This window comes from Bubalus bubalis, chromosome 11 (genome assembly GCF_019923935.1).
Source record: "Bubalus bubalis isolate 160015118507 breed Murrah chromosome 11, NDDB_SH_1, whole genome shotgun sequence".
NCBI lineage: Eukaryota > Metazoa > Chordata > Mammalia > Artiodactyla > Bovidae > Bubalus > Bubalus bubalis.
In genome coordinates, this window is record NC_059167.1 from 57,433,580 (window position 1) to 57,457,773 (window position 24,194).

Here is a 24,194-nt window from a genome sequence, read left to right on the forward strand (position 1 = left end):
GAAAATTAGATTTTCATAACTTTGGGCAGAACATGGATTTTTAGGATAGCCTTCCTGTGTCGCAAGTTTGTGAGACCTTAGTGAGCAGAGAGCAACAGGCCTCAACTTTCCTTGTTCTAGGTGTGGTCTCTGTGAGAAGAGGTTGCACAGAGCTTTTTCCTCCTGTTAAGTAGGGGTGATGGTTAAGAGGAAAAATGTGATTTCCAACCCTTTGTCTGTTCTGAACTAGGAATAAGTCTATAAAAATCTGATTAGACTTTGTGCCAAAATGGTTTGTTGTTAACTGTGGAGTTTTACTTTTCCTAGACTGGTGCACTGGTAGGATGTTCCTGAGCATCCTATACAGTTCCCTGGTCCAGCAATAGAGGAAATTGAGAACCAATAAGTGAAATGTAGCTTTCCCGTCAGGTCACAACATATGGCCTTTGGTAGAACCTGGACCAAAACTTTGAATTACATGTTTAGAATTCTCTCTTACCTCTCTAATATTTATGAATATTCTATAAGTACATTGATTATAGGCTAGTTATTAGCTGCTTTACATCCTTGGTAGAACAAAACAAATCATAAGTAAACACTGTTTTAATGTTTTATAAGTCATGATGTTTGTACCAGGAGAGGGAGGGGGAATATGTTAGTTTCCTAGGACTTCTGTAATTAAGTATCACAAACAGTATGGCTTAAAACAACAGAAATGTATTCTCTCAAAGTTCTGGGGGCCAGAAAGTCTGAAATCATGATGTTCGTGAGGCCATGCTCCCTCTGAAGGCGCCAGGAAAGGACTGTTCAATGCCTCTCCCCTAGCTTCTGGAGCCTCAGGCATTCCTTGGCCGGTAGCTACATCACTCCAGCTCTGCCTTCACTGTCACATGACATCCTCCCAGGGTGTCTTCACATCATCTTTGCTTTCTGTGTGTCTGTCTCTGTGTCAGAATTTCCCTTTTTTAGGTGGCACCGGTCATACTGAATTAAGGCCCACCATACTGACCTCTTGCTCCCTTAGTTACTTCTATGCTGCTGCTGCTGCTGCTAAGTCGCTTCAGTCGTGTCTGACTCCGTGCGACCCCATAGACGGCGGCCCACCAGGCTCCTCTGTCCCTGGGATTCTCTAGGCAAGAACACTGGAGTGGGTTGCCATTTCCTTCTCCAATGCGTGAAAGTGAAGTCGCTCAGTCGTGTCCGACTCCTAGCAACCCCATGGACTGCAGCCTACCAGGCTCCTCCATCCATGGGATTTTCCAGGCAAAAGTACTGGAGTGGGGTGCCATTGCCTTCTCCGAGTTACTTCTATAAAGACCCTATTTTCAAATAAGGTCACACTCTGATGTACCAGGGGTTAGGACGTCAATGTAATTTATTTAGGGGGACACAGTTCAACCTATAACAATAATTTAAATGTCCCATGGATCAGATTTATTTAAACAGAAATCACTTTTGATGATAAACCTTCATCCCCTTGTATCATCGTGTAGATTCTTAGTCATATCACTGTCGAGAAACCAGCTACTAAAGCATTTTCAGATTCATATTTCAAGATTCACATCGATCTTTATAACAACACCTTCTGTTTATGTGGGCTGTTTATTCAACATGAGCTTCTCATTCCCCCAAACATTTAAGTAAATTAGAATCTCACTTCTGCCAGGATATTGCTTTTTAGAGACGTGGCAATTTGCATGTATTATTTTCAGCTTCCTGAAATTATTTAGGAGATTAACGTAAATTTAAAACTGCTGCATTTCTAGAACATTTCCATATCTCACGAGGTCTGGACAGGCAAGTATGTCTGTCTGCTCAAACACTGCCTCAATAAAGACAGCTGGTAAGCAGGCAGAGCGTCTGAAGACCTCACTTTGCTATTGTGTCTTATGTACATTTGCACTTAGTCTTCCTTAATTGCAGGCACTAAATTATGGGAATGACCTTTTGGGCATTTGACCATAACTATCAAACTGTGAATAAAAGTCTGAATACGTTTTCTATAAAGTTAATTTAGATTTTTTTTTTTCCTTTTATTGGTGATAAACATCCTTAGTAGTATTAGGCAGTACAGTTTAAATGGTTTAGAAGAGAACTAACAGTAGTAACCAATATAAAGTAATTTCTAAAACTTATATTTTGTTTTATATATTGCTCTTTTGGCAGGGCTTGACTGGGTAAAGAACATAAGCCCTCTTTTCCTGTACAGTCTCCAACTTCTCTGTGTAATTTATAAAAGCAGTTATTCCCAGCCATCTCAGTCAGACCAAATTGTAATATGTGACCCTGCAGGGGTAGAACTTGCCCTCATCCCAGGGCCATTTCAGAGGCTTTGACAGTTAGTCATTGTTGACCTGCCTGTTCCTGGTTGGTGTGGGGAAGAGTCAGGGCGGAGAGGAAGGGAATGAAACCAGCCCAATGCTCTGGAGCCCGGCACTGGACCTACATCTGTCTCAAGTCCAATGTGTGTCTTTTCACTACTCACGGAGTCAATGGTGCCTTTATGTTCCTAAGTGGTAGAGGTTAGGACAGTACCACAGAGAAAAACAATTGCTTGAATCCCAAATTATGTAACAGTCAAAGGCTTTTTCAGAAAAATGATTCCTTCAGGAAAGAGAGATTTGTGTGACATCAGGCAGCCCAAGTGTCTTCCTGCCAGGCCCTTTGCTCTGGGAGAACATGCTAGATGAGAGGGGTCAGTGTCCCCCAGCTCGGGTGGAAGGGCTGGGACCGTATTTCTGAAAGAGCAAAGGGAGCCCAGAACTAGCTTAGGGTAGAGCTACTTGTTTCCTTTTACATCATTTGCTTCCTTCTCCTCCTCCTGCTTTATACAGCAAGAGAATTGTTTGGAATTAGACAGATGTGTGTAACAAGCCCAAATACTGGCATGGTAACAACCAATGGATTGTCAGTGTCCAGTGCTGCTTTGTGGAAGGTATAAATAGAGCCTGGCTTTGAAACAGGGAACTGACTCTCTTGTCTAACTCAAACGGGGACTCAGCCAGCATCCATGGGACCATGATATGTGCCATAGAGGCCTCGAGGCAAAGTAGGAACTGGATTATAGTATAGGATCTAAAGCTTGGAGTTGAAACAAGAGTTCTTCTACACGGTTCCTGTGGCTGCCTTATGATTCCTGGTTAAATGTTAGCAAGATTGGTCCTGCTTTAGTTCACAGAATAATCCTCTCCTGCTTTCTGTTCTCCCACAGGGGACGGTATGAATGCCTATGTGGCCTACAAAGTTACCACACAGGTGAGTCCAAGTGACCCTGCTGATGACCACCTTAATAGATTTGGGCGCACATACCAAGAAGGTCATCATTCAGATTATTTCTGGGTATTTCTTTAGTTTCTTTGTCAACATCTTCCTTCAAGTTTACTCAAGATGGAACAAGTCTGCATCCCCTTGGTAATCTCATCTGAGCCTTTCCACTTTTCTTCCAGAGAGCTAACACTTCAATGTGAAACTTTGTAAGTTTTATCAAGACATGTGGTGTATCTGATACAGTGCCATCCCTCTTAAGAGCTATGTGGCTTAGAGCTAGTTTGGCGGATCACCCCAAACCGTATCACCTGTTTAAAAATCATCAGTTCTTCTGAGGTTTCCTATGTGGAGCTTCTTTTAACGCTCTCCCTAACCTTTTGCCCCTCAGGTCTGGTCTTCCTTTTTTATATAATATTAATGCATACAAAACTTACACGTTGTTGTATGCAGGTTATGAAGCATAAAAAATGAAGCCCCGAACCTACCACCAGTCTTAAGATGAGTACCATTGAATCCACCTGCGTGTTTCTCCCTTTCCTTTCCTCTGCCTCACACCTTAGAGGCCACCACTCTCCTGAATTGTCTCTCATTTCCTTTATAAAAAGTCTTCACATATGTATCTCTAAACAATACACTGTTTTGCTTTTTTTTTTTTTGAGTTTCATAAAAATGGTATCATGCTAAAAATAGTGCTTTCTTTACTACCATTGTTCCTCAGATCCATCCATGATGTGCGTAGCTGTAGTTAATTAGTCCATTGTGTGATTATAGCATAATACATTTATCCATTTTCCTGTTGTGAATATTTGGCATGTTTCCAGTTTTTGTAATTATGAGCTGTGAACATTTTTGCACGTGTTTCCTGGCGTACACATAGAAGAGTTTCTTTGGGGTATATTATCAGAAGCAGTTCCCCTGGGTCACAGGTAGTGCAAATTTTGAAGAAAAGAAATACAAACTATGTTTTTAAGTCCTGTACCAATTTATACTTCCATCAGCAATATGTAAAAGTTCCCATTGACATACTTCCTTGCCAACAATTGGCAAGGCCCCACCTCCTTAAATTTTGCCTGTCTGGTGAGTATTAAATGATCTCTCAATAAAATGTAGGCCTTGTCTCTTTTTACTGGACATTTCCTTCATATTACCTTTCTACTACTTGTTGGCCTGCCCCTGTGTTCTAGACCCTGTGATAGCTTGGAGGCTCAGGTATCTATGTGTAGACATTTCGTCTGATCCTCCCCTTAGGGGCAGTGTTTACTGTGTATTTTCTCCAGTTTGGCTGCTTAATTCTGGCAGCAATACCCTTAATAAGTCAGGGCAGGATGAAAGGATTGGAGATGACCATAGATTTCTAGCTTTAAACTAGATTGCAGCATCTCTTTCCTTAAAGCAAAGGTTCTTAACCTGCAAATAAAACTGAATTTGAATTTAATTAATTGCCTTCCTAATCCCATGTATGTTAATTTGTGCATTTAAAATCATTATTCTGAGAAGGGCTCCATAGATTTCTAGAGAGCCAGAGAGGATTATAACTCCAAAAAAGAAAAAGGGCTGAGAATCTCAGCCTTGGAGAAAGTTATTTATGAAGTGTCTAGAAGACCAGGGATCTGGGGAAAGATTCCCTTGATGTCAGCCGGATGACTTTCAAGATACTCATCCCCTATTGGAAATGAAATCTTATGTTTTTTCTGTCCCCAAGACAAGCTTACCAATGTTCAGAAGTAAACACTTTGCAGTGAAAAGAAGATTTAGTGACTTTTTGGGTCTTTATGAGAAGCTTTCAGAGAAGCATTCCCAGAATGGCTTTATTGTCCCTCCTCCACCTGAGAAGAGCCTAATAGGTAAGCCTATTAATTCTGCTTAGATTTTTTCCTTTGCATTCTTTCTACAATATACTTTCTACCTAGTATGTGAGATTACTTCTAATGATAGTGTAGAATCCAACAGTTAGAAAGGAAGCATTTCCAACGTTTTCCTATAAATCACATGAGGGTTAGAGATACAGCATGTTTTGACATGGTCTCTTTCCTTGGGTGCAGTAGGAGGCCTAGGTTTTAGTTTCCACAGAGTGTGTGTGTGTGTGTGTATGTGTGTGTGTTGGTATCCTGGAGACTTCAGTGGTTGCGGTTCCCTCCAAATTGAAATGTACTCATTGAATGAGGGGGAGGAGGTCAGGCAAGGAATCTTCCCATTACCATCGATTGATATCTGCTAATCTTTCCTCAGAGTCCCAGGGCCCCCTTTTAGAAAACATGTGCTCTGGAAGTCCCAGGGTTGAGAACCTTCAACACTTTAAGACTAGTATGAAAACTGACTCTTGTATAAAGAACCTTTTGTTCATGCTTATGCATGACATAGAAGTGGCCTTTGGTTATATTTTGTAGAGCTCCCTCATTGCCTTCCTCCTGGCGCTTTTCTGCAGCCTAAAGCTTTTCATGATGATTTATAGTTTTCTTGTTTTTTTCTTTTAAAATTGTGTTCCAGGAATGACAAAAGTAAAAGTTGGGAAGGAAGATTCTTCTTCTGCAGAATTCCTTGAAAAACGGAGGGCTGCTCTAGAAAGGTAAGTACAATAAAACTATTTTCCTGAGTGCCACGAGAACAAACGAGGCGCTAAAACTGAGACTTAATCACCATGAGACATTGGCTAGAGTTAGTAGTGGTGAAACTTGAATGGGTTGAAGATTCCCACCTCCGTGTTGTGTGTAGCCTTTGCTAAGTCTCTTTCCTTCCCACATTAGGAGCAGAGCATCCTCTTCTCCTCTCCTGAGTGAGCAGACAATCATATTCTCCTTTTCAACAATCAGTCAGGAGTGGCTCTGCAGTCTCTTTCCAAGCAGTTACTTTTCGTTCCTTTTTGGAAATATGAAGAATATGAACTTACATGTGCTTATAAGCAGAGTCATATAAGTGCCCTGAGGATATTTTAAAGTAATGAAAGACATCGTACCCCTGCCAGCATGTTATAATGACCCAAACTTTGTAAGGCGAAGCCAACTAACCAGATAACTGCTTACCCTGTAGGTACCTTCAGAGGATTGTGAATCATCCTACCATGTTACAGGACCCTGATGTCAGAGAGTTCTTGGAAAAAGAAGAGGTTAGTATTGTACAAACTTGAATTTCACAATTCATATCTACCCCTGTGAAATGAAACTAGTTCCTTCAACAAATATTTGAGCACACGCATATAGCCTAGTCTGACTGTATCATAGTTTATAGGTGCCCAAAAGTGACAAGTATCTTTCAGCTTCTGAAATAAAAGCAGCTCTGCCTGCAGTCAAAAGTAACTGGTTGTAGAGGTCAAACTGCAACCCAGTTTTGTCTTACTGGATCAACACAGTGATCTGTTTGGCAGGTCTTGGCATGTCCTTCATAGGTTACTACTTGGCTTCGATTGAATGCTTATTTTGTGCCAGGAGCTATGGAATTTTAGTTCAAAACCACTTAACCACAGACCTCAGAACTGCCAGCATGTAGCAAAAGTGTTGGTTCAAGTGGACAATCTTTTAACAGGCTATGCATAGGCTATTCATGACTGTGAAAAATTAGAGACAGTCCAGTTGCTAATAATTGAGAAGTTAGTAAAATATATCAATACAACAAATACTTAATTCTCATCATAAACAGAAAGTATACAGAAATTCATTGGAGCATACATTTGAAGAATGATGAGGGAGAAGGATAAATTAGGAGTATGAGATTAATGGATATACACTACTGTATATAAAGTAGATAAACAACAAGGATTTGCTGTATAACACAAGGAACTCTATTCAGTACCTTATCATGGAAAAGAATCTGAAAAAAAAAAAAAAATATATATATATACATATACAACTGAACCACATTGCTGTACCCCTAGAACTAACACAGTACTATAAATCAACTGTACTTCAGTTTAAAACAAGAATTATTAAAAAAAAAAAAATAAATAAAACAAGAATTATAAAATGAAACAAGAAACAGCATATAAACATAGCTGAAGAAACACATTAGTCATTAAGAATCAAACACTGGAATAAAAATGGTGTATCTCATAGGAAAGAAAAGTAGAAGGAAATAAGTGACAGTGTAGAACTGTTGTTTTGTAGTTATTTTTTTATTTTGTTTTTACTTTAAAATTTTTCTTTAATTTGCATATTGTATATATGACTCAAAATAAGAAAATGGTACTAAGTATATGGGTTGCCCACCAAAATGAACTTCTTTAATTAAAAATTCTGTCTAATGCTCTAAATCCTAGTTCTCCTCTGAGATTCCTAAATCCATTTTTCCTTTTCATGCCCTCATACCCGCCTGCTGCCATAGAGCAGGGTTTATCTCCAGTGGCACTGTTGACATTTTGGGCTGGATCATCCTTTGTTGTGGGGATGTCCTGTGCATTGTTGGTTTAGCAGCATTTCTGGCCTCTAACCACTAGATGCCAGTACCCTCCCCCACCTCCTGTCCCCAGGTTTTTTTAATCTGGTTGTGTCCAGAGTCTTAGTTTTGGCAGTATCTTTCTTAGTTCAGCATGTGGAATCATTTGTAGTGGTATGTGAACTCTTAATTGCAGCATGCGAGATCTAGTTCCCTGACCAGGGATCGAATCCGGGTCCCCTGTACTGGGAGCACAGAGTCTTAGCCACTGGACCACCAGGGAAGTCCCCTGTCCCCAGTTTTAGTAAGCAAAATTATCTCCATACATGACCAACTGTCCTCTAGGGGGCAAAATGGCCCTGAGTCTTAACTCTCAAGAGTCCTGGGCACTAAAATCTAATTGTTCAGCGTGGTATACTACATACACTATGGATTCTTCAGCATCCTTTTCATACCTTAGGAAAGGAGTGGGAAGACTGAACTAGTCAAATTGTTTCTAAGTATTTGGCATGCTTGACTTAACTAGATGTCCATAAAAGTAGCCTCAATCTATTATGCTCCTTTGTTCCCTGAGGAAAATTCAAATGGAATTACAGCTTCGAAGTGTCTCTCAAGATTTTAAGTCTAGCTGTGTGTGAGTATGCATCCACAAAGAACTTTTGACTTTTAAACAAAAGCATTTGGTATTTAAGCAGTTCATGCCTGGGTAGGCAGATAATCTCAATATGAGGTCACCTGGCCACATAACACACACTGCCTGTCTTTCTGCACACAGTATCAAAAGCTGACAATTTTGCTGATTCTCTTTAATGTGGTCCTTTGATTTTTTTTTTTTTCTTCTCTCCACATTGCTAGTTAAGGATTTGTCTAACTGCCCTTGAAAATAACAGCCTACAGTTCAGATAATTTATTTGGCAAGTTTGGGGCATGCCATCTGATGGATACTAATTCTTCTGAACCTAAAATAGAGACAGCAGATAACTTGCCACCCCGCCTTCTTGGTCTTGTAGCTGCCACGTGCTGTGGGTACCCAGACATTGAGTGGCGCTGGTCTCCTCAAGATGTTCAACAAAGCTACAGATGCGGTCAGCAAAATGACCATCAAGATGAATGAATCCGACATTGTGAGTAGCACTGGGCCTCTCAGCTTCCCCAGCCCCCTGAGGGTTATGGGTAAGAAGCCTTGAGGAGTCCTGAAATTTCTGAGATTAGAGACTTTCTTTTTACAATAATTCAGTCCCTTAAAAAAGAAGAAAAAAACTGCTAAGGAAAAGACAGCTCTACACCTGTATGATGAGTAGCCTCCTTTAAAGCTTTGGGCCTGTGTGTTTCAGTGGTTTGAGGAGAAGCTCCAGGAGGTAGAGTGTGAGGAGCAGCGCTTACGGAAACTGCATGCCGTTGTAGAAACTCTAGTCAACCACAGGAAAGGTAACAAGCTTCTGATGTGCACTTGGAGCTGGGGGGAAGCTGATGTCTCCAGTGAGCTAGAGATGGGAGGGCATGTTGTTCCCAAACCTCTCAGCCATTCAAGTTGAAATTCTCAACCCACTTGGTCCTTGATGTTCTGATCAAAGAGATAATGCCTTGCGTCTCCTGACAGGAAACATGCCTCTGCCGCTGAAGGCATTGTACTCTTTACCCAGGATGAATGCAGAGAAGCCGTCCCAGTTACAGCTTGACCTGGGATTGTGGGCTTCGGTTGGTGGCATTGAGTTGGTGGCTTATATCCAAAACAATGCTATATGCCTTAGCTGCATGGTCCAATGAGAAATATGTAAATGCGGGAAACCATGTATGTCTCCTAACCCTTCTTCACCTTTCTCTGGTGAGATTTGCTTAAGAGCTAGTGAAATTTGCCAAGTTTGAATGCTTTAAACATGCTGATAATCAGAAGTCTAAACAGGCAGAAAACCATTAGAACGGAGACCAATGTAAGGGTTGGCAAAATATGACCCGGCCCCCTGGGTCATATCTAGCCATAGACATATTGGTCATGGACCTATTGCTGTGGCTCTAAGTGGTTTTTAACATTTTTGAAGAGATGGGGTGGAAGGATGGGGGAGGGGAGCAAGGAGAGTGAGCCGTATGTGGTCTGCAAAGGTTAAAATACCTGGCTCTTCACAGAAAGTTGTTCTGCTCTGGTGCACGCAAGACTATGCAGTGTGTACAGGCAGGCTGCTTACTGTGAGCTCTAATGTGAAAATCAGAACTGTGCCATTGGCCTGTTTCTATTAACTGGCCCCTGGTTCTCCAGGAGCATCAGCACTGCTCCATCCAAGTAAGCCTAACCTAGGGAAACTGAGGGCAGCAGGCACTCTCTTTGCTCGTGTGCCCGAGCTGCATCACCCTCACTTTGTGAATTCAGTTGGCTCTTATATAAGTGACCAGATTTGCAGAGCCCATGGTTGCCAGACACGCGGGGGCCAGCATAGCTCAGGCACCCGGGGAGTGCCAGCCGACTTGTCCCTCTTCCTCGGGAGATCAGAGGCTCTGCTGTCTTCCTCCTTCCAGAGCTAGCGCTAAACACAGCCCAGTTTGCCAAGAGTCTCGCCATGCTTGGGAGCTCTGAGGACAACACAGCACTGTCACGGGCACTCTCCCAGCTGGCTGAGGTGGAAGAAAAGATCGAGCAGCTCCACCAGGAACAGGCCAACAATGACTTCTTCCTCCTCGCGGAGCTCCTGAGTGACTATATTCGCCTCCTGGCCATAGTCCGCGTAAGCATCTCGTTCCTCTCCTCTTTTTCCTCCACTGGATTTAATTTGTCTTTTCCTTTGCTCTTCTTCCCAAGATGGTTTCATCCATTATAGCTTGAAATAGGTATAGTTTTTCTACTCTCAAAAGAGAAAGTATCTTGTGAACTGAAACATCCATTAAACTCTTAGTTGTCTCTGAGTCATTTTGAGGCCCACAGCCAGTATTTTAAATCAGCTTGAAGAAAAGACCACTCTTGAATTTCCGAGTAGGCCCTTCCTTATTGTTGGAGCTGGACAGCATCCTATATTCCTTTCTTCAAGCAAGGCTGTTCCAGGCCTAGGTCTGGGCCCCTTGGAGCTGTGACTTCCTCAGCCCTCTGGTCTTTGCCTTCTTAACAATATGCGGCAGCTTGGCCCCGGTAAGAGCTCTTGCTGGCTTCCACTTTTCCCTCCAATGTGGGCTACCAGGTAACTACACACAACTAGTGTGTTGCTGCATGGAGAAGTGTGGCCAGGGGGCTGAGGGAGCTTGTCACCAGAGCTGTGCTGTGCTGGCCACACTGGCGACAAGCCTGCAGCCTGCCCCTCAGGTCAAGCACCTCACCTCTTCTGGTGACCAAGGCACTCTGGTTCCCTGATCTTTGAGAGTGGCTGAGGAAGCTTCACTGGGCAGTGAGATTAGCTCTTGCGTGGCCTCTCTGAGACAGAGGAAGGAGCCAAGAGGGAACCTGGCACCTGCCCTAATAGGGCCTGAATCTACCTGATCCAGGTTGGGACCAGAACATCTGAGCCTCTGAGTTGGAACAGAGCCACACAAACACTCTATCTCTCCCCCCATCCCCGAGCTCTCCCCAGCCTGAGAGCTCCTGCATTGTCAGGAGCCACGCTGCCCCCAGCACTCATTTTCTCCGTGATAGAGTTGCTTAATATAGTCTGTAAGATTGCTCACTGTCCTCTCCCTTTGCTGTTTGGTTTGCTGCTAACTCCAGAGTGATAAGAGGCTGGAAAAATAACCTGTTCTGGCATGCTTGGAACAGGTCAGGCTACTTAGACTAGAAAGCCACCCCAGGGAAGGGTTCTCTCTGGGGTTGCTTTCAGAGAGCAGTGTTGTCTGGGGCTTCTGGAGAGCTCAGCATTTGGATATGACCCTCAGGCCAGGGACCCTGTATGGAGAGGGGTGAGGGAGGCCTCATTGAGGCAGCTCGCCTTAGTGCCCAGAACTGCAAGCTGGTCTTTTCTCAGAGACCCCACCTGCCCTTCTCGTGGTCATGTGCTGGCAGTGGGACTGGAGAGATGAACAGAGGTTACTTCTGTGCTGAAACCTGCAGCTGTACCATAGTTAGCCGAGGGTGTTAGGCTGGACTTGAGGTCACACTTTACCTGATCCTTTATTCAGCTGTTTAGAAATTGCAGATAAGCAGCAGTGACAATGCAGGGGAAGATAAATTTGGTGTCCTTTCACTCCCTGAGGTTCAAGTCTTGGCAAAGGCCTGAACTAAGGAGGCCTGGAAAACATCCAGGGAACTCTCACAGGGGAGGGGAGCAGAAGGAGCGGTGCTGGGAGGCTGCCCCAGGCAGAGGCCTATCATCCCAACCTCTTGAAGCCTACAGAGCCAGTGGGGGTGCGGGATGGTTTGGTTAGCCCAACAGGCATCCTCTGGACGTGCTGATTGTGATCAAGGAACTGAAAACAGGGAAGACCAGCAGATGGCCTTCGGAGAGCTTCTTGAAGGCCCTGATAGCCGCTAGCAGTTGAATGTATGGATGAGATGAAGTTTACTTAGTATAAAGATCTGTTAAGCTGAAGGTGGTGGGGAGATCTGTCAAGCTCACCCTGTATATTGTTTGGGTGTCAGTATAGAGTTTGCTTCCTTATGTTGGTCTTCTCTGATGTGTCTCCCAGGCTCAACTAGGTCCCCAAGTGTTTTTTTGCAGTACTCTGCATGTTTTTTCTGTACCCTGCATTCTTATGATTACTTATTGGCTGTTAGTAATACAATGTCAGGCTTTCCTGTTAGACTTCAAGCTCCATGAAAGCAGGCCTATGTGTTTCGTTTCCTACTATATTCTTAGCCCTTGGCACAGGGCAGGCATTTAAGGAAAGTGTGTAGACTCATGAACTGACTGATCTCAGGGAGTCCGTTTGAAAGCAATAGATTGAGTATGGGCATCAGACCACCTGCTTGCCCTGGGCCATCCAGCCTTGGGAGCAGCATGACGCAGGTCTGCTGGAGCCTTGGAGAGAAGTCTTACCCAAGCTTGTGCTTTTGGACGTCAAACTTCCAGCTGGGCATTAACACAAGATTGTGGAACCTGCCCTTGCTCGGCCCTTCCCCAACACAGCCGCTGGGAGAGCCCCCTCCCCCCAAGGCAGAGCCAGCAGAGCGCCTGAAGGGCTGGTTGTGCTTTTCCCCAACCTTCACCCCCACAGGCCGCCTTTGACCAGCGCATGAAGACGTGGCAGCGCTGGCAGGATGCTCAGACCACCCTGCAGAAGAAGCGGGAGGCTGAGGCTCGGCTGCTGTGGGCCAACAAGCCCGACAAGCTGCAGCAGGCCAAGGATGAGATTGTAGAGGTGAGCCGCTACAGGGACGTTCTGGCTCCTGAGTGAGTCCGGGTTCCACCCCACTGAGCTGCTTAGAACCCCTCAGCAGGCAAGAGAACTAATGGAGTCTAAAGGACTGCTGCTGCTGCTGCTGCTGCTAAGTCACTTCAGTCGTGTCCGACTCTGTGCGACCCCATAGATGGCAGCCCATCAGGCTTCCCCGTCCCTGGGATTCTCCAGGCAAGAACACTGGAGTGGGTTGCCATTTCCTTCTCCAATGCATGAAGGTGAAGAGTGGAAGTGAAGTCGCTCAGTCATGTCCGACTCTTCGCGACCCCATGGACTGCAGCCTACCAGGCTCCTTCGTCCATGGGATTTTCTAGGCAAAAGTACTCGAGGGGTGGTCTAAAGGACAGTGGCCAGCAAAGCTGCTGAGAATGGCCCAGGGTCTGCCCTGAGACTGGGCCCTCCTCCTCCTCTCCTGTTCCACCCACACTTGCCAAATTAGAATCTCTGCAGGAGCAGTCCTGCCTGGGTCTTTGAAAAGCTCCAAGGTGATTCACATGTGCCCTTCCGGTGAGAACTAAATTCACTTCTCTGGGCCTCCCAGCCTTGCTGGCAAGTACCTGAACTGGAGCCTCTGGGGAACTAGATTTCTTAGGAACCAGACTTGGCCTGAGACACATGGCACCTGTTTCCCAGCCAGTTCCAGAGGTGACCTCTACTGGAGTCTGGATTACCTGTGGAATCTCCATATCTAATCTTACCCAGAGGGACGAACAAATGACCAATTGAGGTCTCAGATACACAGTTGCTGTTCAGAGGTAAAGACTTAATAGTAACTCCATAATATGTTAAGGGATCCTTTCTTTCCTCTTTCTTCCCAGTGGGAGTCTCGGGTGACTCAGTATGAAAGGGACTTTGAAAGGATTTCAACCGTGGTCCGAAAAGAAGTGATACGGTTTGAGGTAAGATAGAAGACCCTCCTCACCCTTGTGCAGTGCCTGCTTTAGTGGTGGTACTGGTTTTGTCCGTGTCTCTACTGAGTAGGGAGACAGATGGCAGTGCCAGTGACTTGGCAGTTACTGTGAACAAGCATAGCTCTGTGTGTGTGTGTGTGTGTGTGTGTGTGTGTGTGTGTGTGTGCACGCGCACGCGCGCGCACCGCGCTCACGTTTGTGTGTTTGTTCCTGAGGCAAAGTGGCTGTCCTCCACTGGTTGCTGGACCAGAGCAGTTAGACACAAAACAACGCTTGCCTATCATAACCCCTCTGCTCCCCTGTCCTTTCTCCTCGCTTTCCCACCCTGCCACCATTCAAGAAAGCCTTGCAAGAGGTTATTGGGCTGGAAATTGTAGCTAATCCAGCTGCTGCCTCTCCTTTCTGAGGCTGTGTTCAGCCTTGGTCAGCAAAAACATCACCATCCTGTCAAGAGGGGAAGGAGCAACTGTCCGGATGGTCAGTGTAGAATCCTGTCTCCTTTAGAAAGAGAAATCCAAGGACTTCAGAAACCATGTGATCAAGTACCTCGAGACACTCCTGTATTCACAGCAGCAGGTATGTAACTTGTGCATGGCTTTCTTCCTCTCCTGCTTGCTTGGGCCAGCTGCATACTTGAGACTTTGGTGACAGGGTAGTCTGGCATACATCAGGGGTCTGGACCCTGTTTAATCAATAATTGAACATAAGTCCTGTTTCTCTAATGTGGAGCATCCAGTAGGGTCTTTTGCTAATAAGCAGGATAGCCCTAATCCTACAGTGAGTTAGTTTTTAAGGACAAACCCCAACTCTCCTCTCCCTGTAACCCCCTGATACCACCTAGCCCTCTTGAGGCTGAGGCCCCAATCGGTATGTGGAACAATGACCCTGTTGTGAGGAGCTGACTGATCTGAGCCAAGCTGTGGCCCCCACGGGGGTACTTCCTCTGGGGCAGAACCAGGACTGTCTTCAGACCTTGCACTTGATGCTTCCTTCAGTCTAGAGAGGTAAGGGTAGTGTGGCTGGCCAGCCAGTCTGTCCCAGGGTCCACTCTCAGCATACCCATTTGCTCAGCTTGGCCTCAGCCTAGGCCAGGCTGAGGAAATGGTCTCCCTGTGCTGGCCAAGGGCACCTGGGGGAGTGCCTTGGCTTGCTCCCCTTCCAGGCTCAGGCTCTGCCACTCGATGGGAGCACTCGCTTACTGATCCCACTTCTTTGCAGCTGGCTAAGTACTGGGAAGCCTTCCTTCCTGAGGCAAAGGCCATCTCCTAATGGACCGAGGACACCAGAGCCACCTGCCTGACGCTGCCTTTTTATACACTCTCCTCCACCTCTGCCGGGCCCAGTGATGCATCCTGCCCAGCCTGGACTTCACCCCTTCCCTCCTGCCCCCACGACTGCGCTGTCCCCAGTCTCTCTAACCATTACTTCACTTAGCATCCATATATATTTTCTTACCTGAAAGAATAGTTTCTTGCTTTAAGCAAAAGTCCTATACTAGGTGGTGGAATTAGGGGATGGGGTGGAGTATTGATATAAATATATAAATACAAATGTATATTTTTCAGGATGTGGTTAGGAACTGGGGATAACGTTTTCTGTTACTCCTGACGGTGCCATGAAAAGATTATGTAATAAAATACTTTAAAATCGGGTCACATGACTGAGAATGGTGGTGCTTTTTGCTCTAGGCTGGGGAACAGTTGGGAAGCAGCTCTAAACAAGAAGTGCCCGGGAGAGTCGTGTAATGAGTTCCTCTCCACAGGAGCTCGTGGGCCTTGGCTCCTGCTCCCCGACAGGACTGGGGTTTCCTTTGCTCTCTCTACCCCAGCTGCCTGTTCTGAGGGTCTCTTACTAACTCTTACTCCTGCTTCTTTAGGGAAGGAGTTTTAAACACGTCTCTTATAATAAGAGGAACAAAACCAGTTCTCCCGCAAAGGAGGCAGACTTTCATTTTTATTCCTGCCCTGTTTCTCTCAGCTGCCCAGGGCTCTCTGAGAGTTTGCCTTCTGATAGCAAAGCCTTGTGTTCTGAACTTCTTTTTGCCACCCATCAAAGCAGGTGCTCAGTAGACTGGTTTATGTTAAAAATGTAAAGGACTGATAAGGACTTAACACTTCACCCCACTGACAACAGAACCAGGCACTCTGCCTTGAGATAAAGTCATCCCAGAGTTCCTAAACCTTCTGAGTTCCAAGAAGCTTTACGGTCTATGCCCAGGAGAGAGCATGTCGGCAAGAGGCCCTGGTGTTGTGAGCACAAGCCAAGGGCATTCAAAGGGGTCTCTGTGCTGGCCTGGCCAGGGAGGCCCAGTCTCAGATGTGCCCTTGCTGGGCTTCCCCTCAGCTGCGTCCGCAGCTGCTCAGCTCGCTGCTCAGAGCAGACTGAAGCCACTGTGTGGGGCAGGGCTGGCAGACTGCCTGCAGGGGAGCCTCATACTCCTAGCCCCACCACCCTCAGATGCCCTTGTGAGGGCACTCCAGACCCAGTGTCTGTTCTTGGGGTGAGGGATAGGTGTCAAGGTTTGGGGAGGGGCAGCCTGGGGCAAGAGAAGGCAGTCAATAGCACTGCCCGATGAGGGAGTGCCTATGCTGGCAAGTATTTTCTTCAATATGCTGATTTTTTCTTTTTTTTTTTAAGAAAAAGTCACTCGTCTCTCCCTTCCCCTAATATCCTTATTACCACCTTTGATATTACCCTTCCAATCTTACTTATGTGCTTGCTCTGCTTAGTTATAATAATGGACACATAAAATACTTTGTATCCGGCTTTCATCATTCAACCCTGTATAAGCTATAAGCATTTTTTCTATTTTGTTATGTATTTTCACAGACGTTTATTTGTAACGCTCTGTAATTTTAAATAGAGTGACTGTACCATAATTCTGACTCATCCCTTGTTGTTGGATTGCTGGTTGGTTTGGGAACTTTTCGAATTTTAATAAGATTTTAAACTTACAGAAAAGTTACTGGAATATCACGAAGAACTCCCACTTACCAAGTGCTTATATTTTACCCCATTTGCATTATGACTGACGATTTGCTTTATCTGTATTTACATGTTGTATTTTCTCAATCATTGAGAGTCAGTTGTAGATATTGTTACCCCTCTACCCCAAAACTTCAGTAAGCCTTTCCTTAAGAAAAAGGACTTCGTCTCATAATTTATAACCATAACCACTTGTCAGAAGCAGGAAGTGTAGTGCTGACGTCACGCTGACACTGACGGAATGCTGTCAGCTACCCCTGCTCGCCGTTTAAATGGTGTCAGGGCTCCTAGTGCTGTTCCTTAGGGTGATTCCCTTTTTCCTGATGCAGAATCATGTGTTACATTTAGTTGTGATACATGCTTACACGTGTCTCTCAATTCAGATGTCTTTCCTTTTATTATCTTGGCCTTTTTGAAGAATACAGCCAGACATTTTGTAGAATGTTCCTCAAATTGGATTGGTCTCATGGATTAGATTAGGGTTTGGCATGTCGGGCAGGAACATCACAAAAGTGATGTGTCCTCTGTGTGTGTCTTAAGTTGGCAGGTGATGTTAGTTGATCCCATTGATATTGACGTTAGCTCTGTGATCACTTGGTTAAGTTAATGCCTGCCAGACTTCCCCTTTCTAAGTTGACTTCTCCCCTTTGTAAGTAACAAGTTACTTGTGGGGGGACACTTTGATGTCATGTACATACTTTGTTCTTCATTCAGTGTGATTTTCTAACTCCATAGTTTCTTCTACACTTGTTTGACATTCTACTTCTAAAGGAAAGCATCTTCCTCCCTACTTATTAATCTGTTTATAGGTATGGTGGAATGGATTCCTATTTACTCAAAGTTGCGAGGTATTGCTTTGATTCTCAAACCATCCCAGATTTCTAGCAGGCTCCTGTGTCTTTTAATATGTCCCTTTCATTTTTTTTTTTTTTTTTTTTTAAACACTTTCTTACTTTCTGGCTTCAGGTGTTCCAGACTTACCTTGTATTTTCCCAGCCCCAGCCGTGGAATCAGCTATTTTTTCCCAGGGAATCTTGATTCCTTTGAATGGAAAATGATCTTAAGAAATCAAGATCTGGGTGCTGAGTGCCCATTGCTACTGGAATGTCATTGCTTCTAAGCTTTTCTTGGCAGACAGAGCAAGGAAATAACTGTAGATAAAGATATATGGAAATATTGAGGGAGATGGAGATAGATGATATAAATAATTAAAAATCATGAATTCATAGTAGCCCCATAAATTTTATTCTCATCTCCCTTTTTCATATTTTTAACTCTCTGAGAAAATTTTAAACTTTCTCTTTGCTTTGTTTTGTTCCATCCAGTGATCCCCTTGATGTAAGTCTGTTTTTGTTATTTCCTGGAGACAGACTCCCTTCTGGTGTCAAAGCTTCCTTCTCAGAGCTTTTCTCTCTGTCCCAAGGCTGATGGAGCCAGCTGTCTTCAGGGCCTATGCATTTCTGTGCAGAACTTGCAAGTTAAGAAGACCAATAGCAGTTTACCCATACTGAGCCAGAGGCCTGTATGCGGGGATAGGGCCACAAAAATGGAGTTGTTCCACTTGGAGACTCAGGAGGAAGAAATTGGAGAAGGGGATGCTTGAACTGTGTCTTCAAGGTGAAGAGGTTTTTGTTCCTTCTGTGGGACCATCTGCCTTCCTGTGTCATGTCGTGAGAGGTGGGCCCATCTAGGGAATACCAGTGGCTCGATGTGGCCAGAGTCAAGTCAGTGGACGGCCCATGGAGTGAGGAGCAAGAGCTGAATCACACAGTGCCTGTCACCTGTGGTGCACTTTGAACATGACCCTGCAAGTGTGGGGAGCTCCTGGAAGGACTTAAGCAGGAAATAGCATGGTCACATTTGTGATGTAGACATATCAGAAGATACAAGGCTGGAGGCACAGCGAGTCAGCCAGAGTGCTGAGGAGGGCAGTAGTAATGGAGTCCGGGCTCAGGGAGAGGAGTCAGTGGCAGCAAAGAGCCCCTGGGGGCTGCTCACTGATACGACGAAAGGCCTGAGGAAGAGAGTGGTAGCTGCATGACCCATGAGCTTCTGACCTGGGTTTCAGGGTAGGTGGTGACAACGGTCATGACATAGGTAGCACAGGAGGCCAAATAAACCAAATAAGCAAAAGGGCGGGGAAGCAGCGGTGGCAGCAAGTGCATGACTGCATCATTCATATAAGACGCTCGTCTGAATGAAAAGGGAGGACTGTGCCAAGAGGTAAGGGAGATACAAAGTCAAAGCTGGCTTTGTTTCATTTAAAGGCATGTCAGACCTAACATGTTAACAGAATTCAGAGGAGAGAAAGGGAATGGCCATCATCCGTGTCTGGGAGCAAATGCAAAAGGCACAGCGCAGGGAGCCTCGCTGCTGGGGCTGGGGAAGAAAGATTAACCTGCATGGCAATCCAGATGTTCTCAGACACGGCTATCTTGTTGACCTATTTTGAGTCAAGTGGTTTACAGAAGAGGTGTGGAAATGAGTCTTACTTCTCCTGCTTCCCTGTGGGTTATTTCCCCCATGCATCTCTGGGCTTCGGAGTCCTGAAGGTGAGGGCTTAGAGCTGAAGAGACCCCAGCATTCAGAATGGGTCTTCAGCAACAGAACAAATGCAAGAAGTAGAAATGTAGGAAGTGTTACACGTGGATATTTGTAACACTGAGCTCTTTCCGAGTGATTTTCATTCTGAATGCACCTGTAGCTGAGAAGCCTAAAGAAAATAAAGAATGTCTGTGCATCTCAAATTTGAAAAATCATGAGAAGATAATGGAAATCTAAAGATGGGGCCAGGAACTGGTTGAGAAAGGAGCGTGGTGATGGAAGGAGTGTCTTTTGCTGAGCATGTTTAGAGCCCACGTGGGATTGGAAACCATGGATTCTGAGGAACAGCAGACCCTAAGGTGGTGGGATTTTCCCCACCAGTTCCCAGCAGCCTTTGGGAGGGGAAGGAGTAGAAAAGGAAGAGAATGGTGATTCCCTCCTTTCCTACATTTGACCCATGCCTGAACAGGACACTCTGCCTTAATGAGTCACTGGATAAGAGTCTCAGCTCCACGTTGGGGAAGAGTTGGGTCAGAGCTCAGAGTTAGAAATGCGCTAGAACAACTCATCCTTGTCTTCTGGCCCCGGGGTTGGTGCGCCATCACCTGCCAATGTCTTGTGATACCAGCTGTGTGGCTTAATGTTGGCAATCTCCGCCAAACAAAAATTCTGTAATATTTAATTTGGGCCTTAGGGTATCCATAGGAGCGCAATGGCTACAAAGAACAGGACGCGATGAGGCAGGTGACTGAAGCACAAAAAGCAATTTAAGGCATAAAAAAAAAAAAATTAAGACAATAAACTCTCCAAAGTGGAACATCTCTTTAACCTTGTGACTCCTGAAAATATCTGGGCTTTAAATAGGTGCTGTGTAGGTAACTCTTGAATGATCTCCAACAGTGGGCTCTGCCACCTGGCCTTCACAGCCTGCTGTGAGAGGACTCCAGCTCGCCTTTCCCTGTTTATCTCCTAGTCCTTCACAGCAGTGTGCGTACCTCACGGAAACAGACTCCACATACGCTCCTTCCTTCCCCACTGCTGTGTAGCGTAAGAAGCCTTTATTATTGGTGGCCTTTGCACCTGAAGCGCCCTATCTCAAGCCCTCGTCCCTCCCTTCAATCTTAAACTTACACCTGTCTGAAACAGCCAGCCTTCCGTATTGTGGATGAAAGTGTGAGTAAATAGAGACGAGGGCACTGGTTGGTGTGTCAGGACACTCCCTGGGGATTCCCATAGACACTTCTAGAAACCCAAGTCCATGAAGATGGCTATGCAAAGAAGCCCATCATAGCATTGTTTACAGCTGTAAAATTTGAAATCAATCTAATGTACAGCAGGAAGGGATTAAATGAATTATGGTACATAATGCAATTAGATTTTATACAGTCATTGAAGATGATATACAGCTATATTCATTGGCAAGAAAAACTCATTTTTGAGTAAGAATAGGTTACAGAATTACATGTATGATACGGTCTGCATTTATATAAAATTATATATATATACGAGAAAGATGTTGATTAAATTGTTAACTGTAGTTGCCTCCAGGGATGGAATTTTGCATTATTTAAAATTTTTATACTATCTGATATTGCTTGGAATTTGTATATTATTTTTATAATCATAAACATTAAATAAAGCTGTTTTCATTGTGGGAAAACAACCCACTGCATCCTCTGAGGCCTGCATTCTCTGGGGAGCTTTCTTTGACCCACCCTCCACCCTACCCTATTCCCCACTGGAATGGGAGCCCTGGCTCCTTTATAGCTCTTGACTTAGCACTTCGCTGTCTCCTTAAAATTCTGGTCTTTGTCACCCTTGATTGTAATGTTATCTCACCAGCCTCCATGGCTCTGAACTCCTTAACATCATGGTTACTCTAGATGGATACTCATCTAGGTCCCTCCTCCACTTTGAGATTCAGAAATAGGCCTGATTTGGGGTTTGGTGGGCTGTGCTGCTATGGGCTTCCCTCGTGGCTCAAACAGTAAAGCATGTGCCTGCAATGCAGGAAACCTTGGTTCAGTCCCTCAGTTGAGAAGATCCCTGGAGAAGGGAATGGTAACCCACTCCAGTATTCTTGCCTGGAGAGTTCCATGGACAGAGGAACCTGGTGGGCTATAGTCCATGGGGTTACAAAGAGTTGGACACGACTGAGCGATTAACAGGCTTTGCAGTGGTTGGCAGAATCGGTGTTCAGTGCCCCAGGTGAGGCCTACAGGTGGGAGGTGATAGCCACCTGCCTCATTGCTTGCCCCTGATAAGCCTCCTCCCTCCCCTTTGCCTTTGTCTGTTGCGGAAATGCCCCTCTGGCTCTGCTGACCAGACCTCTGGGGCAGAAATCCTCCCCACCCCCACCATCAAGGCTGCTCAAAGGAGGCCAGCTGCTCAGCCTCTGTGGGATTCATTCTGGGTCCAGAAAAAACCCCAAAGGAAAAAACCCTGTCCCATCTGAGATAGGACCTTTCTCTAAAGGGATGTGACAGTTGTTTCCAAATGACTGCCCCCTTCTAGCTTAAGTGCTCTCAGCTTCCTCTTCCCTTATGAGTGACACCGGTAACGGCCACAGGGGCCCAGGAGTGGGTCTCTCCTTGGGAACATCAGCAGCCTCACCAGAAAAAAATGATGAGGCACCTGGCAGCCAGGAAACGTGCAGGGCAGCGTCCAGACTGTCCCGGTAGTCCCATCCCACCCCAGGGCCCTGTAACAAGAGCGGCCATGCGGTAAACACCTTCCCCTGCCAGTGGGTGCAGTGGTGTGAAACTCAACCGGCACCATGACCCTGCCAGGTGGGCGTCATTATCTACATGAAAAGACTGAGGCTTAGAGACCTTGAGCAGCTTGCCCAAGGTCACACCGAAGAGCTAAGACTTGAACATTAGTCTACTTGACTCAGCCTGTCTGCACCCCGATATCCCACATCTGAAGATGGACAAGGAGGATCTAAACGCTAACCCACTAAGCTGTTTCCTTAAATGTCTGAACAAACTCACACAGCAGGGCTATCAAGGAGAAGTTACCCACCTGACGTTGTAGGCATTTGCACTTCTCTGACCCTGTGAGGTACTTTCCCCAGATGTGCTCAGTGTGTGGCAGGAGCAGAAGCCAGAAGACAGAGAAGCAGCTTGGGTGAGTAGCTGGGGACTATTAACGGCAGAGTCTAAAAACTCTACTTGCCAAGAAACCCCAGACAGTATCCAAGGCTCGAGTGGGTCGAGGGCGGGGCAGCACCTCCCTTCCAGACAGGAAGGCCTGCTGCTGTGGGCACCCCCGCAGCTCTACCTGTTGTCCTTAGTTCTTGGCCTTACAGCCTTCTTCCTGATAAACTCCTGTGACTTGAGGGTGCCTGAGTACCTTGAACCCCAGTGCCAGCACCCCTGACATGCCACTGTAAGGGAAGTTAGGAGTGAGTTGTTGCAGGGCCAGAAGAGTCTCCCCGGGAAGCTCCTGCTCCAGCGCGAGGTGGCTGGGGTGCTCTCCGCAGCTCCCCTGCCCGGGCCTTGCATCATGCTGTCTAAAGCAGCTGCGCTTCGGTCCTGCAGCAAGAGGCGTGTGGCTCCTAGGAGCGACACTGCTGGCTGCAGCCTGCCAGTCCCCTGAGAAACAGGGCGCCCGCCTAACCCAGGGCCAAACTTGGCTCTCAGGGCTCGGGCAGGATGTGCTTGTCAGAGGTGCCTTCCTAACACAGCCCTGTCCACAGCCCACTTCTCCCTTCCTCGCACCTCAGTTTGCTCATCTGTAACATGATGAATTTAGACTAGCTAATCATTTAAAATGTTTTAGCATTTAGAACTATTTTTTTAGGTATCTACACCAAAGTCCAATATTTACAACATAAATTTCTAAATTTTATTATTTCAGATGTATAAGATGTACTTACTAAGCAGTTAAGTGCTCTGAAACTTGGAATGAAGAGGACAGTTGCTTATTTACACCAACCTCGATCGCTTCCGATTCTTTATCTTTTTTTTTGGTTGTACAATATTAGAAAGCCTGATTACAGAGTTAGTGGTTGGAGTAACTAATAGGATTTTTGGTGTGTGTGTGTGTGTTTAAGCTAACCTTGCAACCTCAGGATACAGAAAGGAATATAAGAGTTTGTTTTTGTTGTTTCAAAAATGAATTATTAACAATATATGAGATGAACTATGTGTAATCTCCACAACCCCACAGTTTTGGCCTACAAAAACAGCGAATTCATCTAATTCAGTCAAATAAGAATAGCTAACGTTCACTTACTGTGTTACATGCTAAACACTGTGGGAGCATGGTGTCATTTAGTCTACACACAACTCCCCCTGGTACAGATAAGGACCCAGAAACAAGGGTGTCGTCCAAGGTTGCCCAGGTGACCAGAGCTCCCACGCCCGCCCCCCACCCAGCCCTCGGGAGCAGCAGTCCTGGCCCAGCCTTGCCCCAGGGTTGCTGGGACCCCAGGTCAGCCTGCCTCCGCCCGCCCGCGGGGAGGGGAAGAATCCAGCCTCTGTGCCCAGCGGCGCCCGCCGGCCCAGGAGCTGTTTGTTTTCTTAACGGGGTTAACCAAACCTCCGGAGCAGCAGAAGTCGAGTGAAAGGGGCTTTGTGTTCGGGCGCCGGAGGACGAGGGAGGGGCAGGCGGGCGGGTGGTGGAGGGGCGGGGGCGGGAGCCGCGATCCAGCCCACCTGCACGCCCGAGACCAGGCGGCCCCAGGAGCGGGTCGGGTCGGCAGAACACCTCCGCCCCCAGCCCTTGCCCTCTGCTCGGTCCTTCATCTCCAGGCTCTACATCTGGACAGCGGGGCGAGAGTGGCCCCCCTCCCTGGCAGGGCTGTGTGAGCTGTAACAGGCAGGCATT

The 24,194-nt window shown here is 45.9% G+C and overlaps 1 protein-coding gene across 4 annotated transcripts in view; it reads left to right on the forward strand.

Moving 5' to 3' along the window:
* SNX1 (sorting nexin 1) overlaps nt 1–15,484 on the forward strand; it is a 36,642-nt gene extending 21,158 nt beyond the window's left edge. For all 4 annotated transcript variants that reach the window (XM_044925109.2, XM_006044931.4, XM_006044932.4 and 1 more), the window contains 11 exons: nt 3,191–3,234; nt 4,949–5,090; nt 5,734–5,812; nt 6,274–6,349; nt 8,622–8,735; nt 8,946–9,039; nt 10,123–10,328; nt 12,739–12,882; nt 13,740–13,820; nt 14,337–14,408; nt 15,051–15,484. In XM_044925109.2, the coding sequence (XP_044781044.1) occupies nt 3,191–3,234; nt 4,949–5,090; nt 5,734–5,812; nt 6,274–6,349; nt 8,622–8,735; nt 8,946–9,039; nt 10,123–10,328; nt 12,739–12,882; nt 13,740–13,820; nt 14,337–14,408; nt 15,051–15,101 (1,103 nt within the window). In that variant the 3' untranslated portion in view covers nt 15,102–15,484. The remainder of the gene's footprint in view (nt 1–3,190; nt 3,235–4,948; nt 5,091–5,733; nt 5,813–6,273; nt 6,350–8,621; nt 8,736–8,945; nt 9,040–10,122; nt 10,329–12,738; nt 12,883–13,739; nt 13,821–14,336; nt 14,409–15,050) is intronic.
* The last annotated feature ends 8,710 nt before the right edge of the window (nt 15,485–24,194 follow it).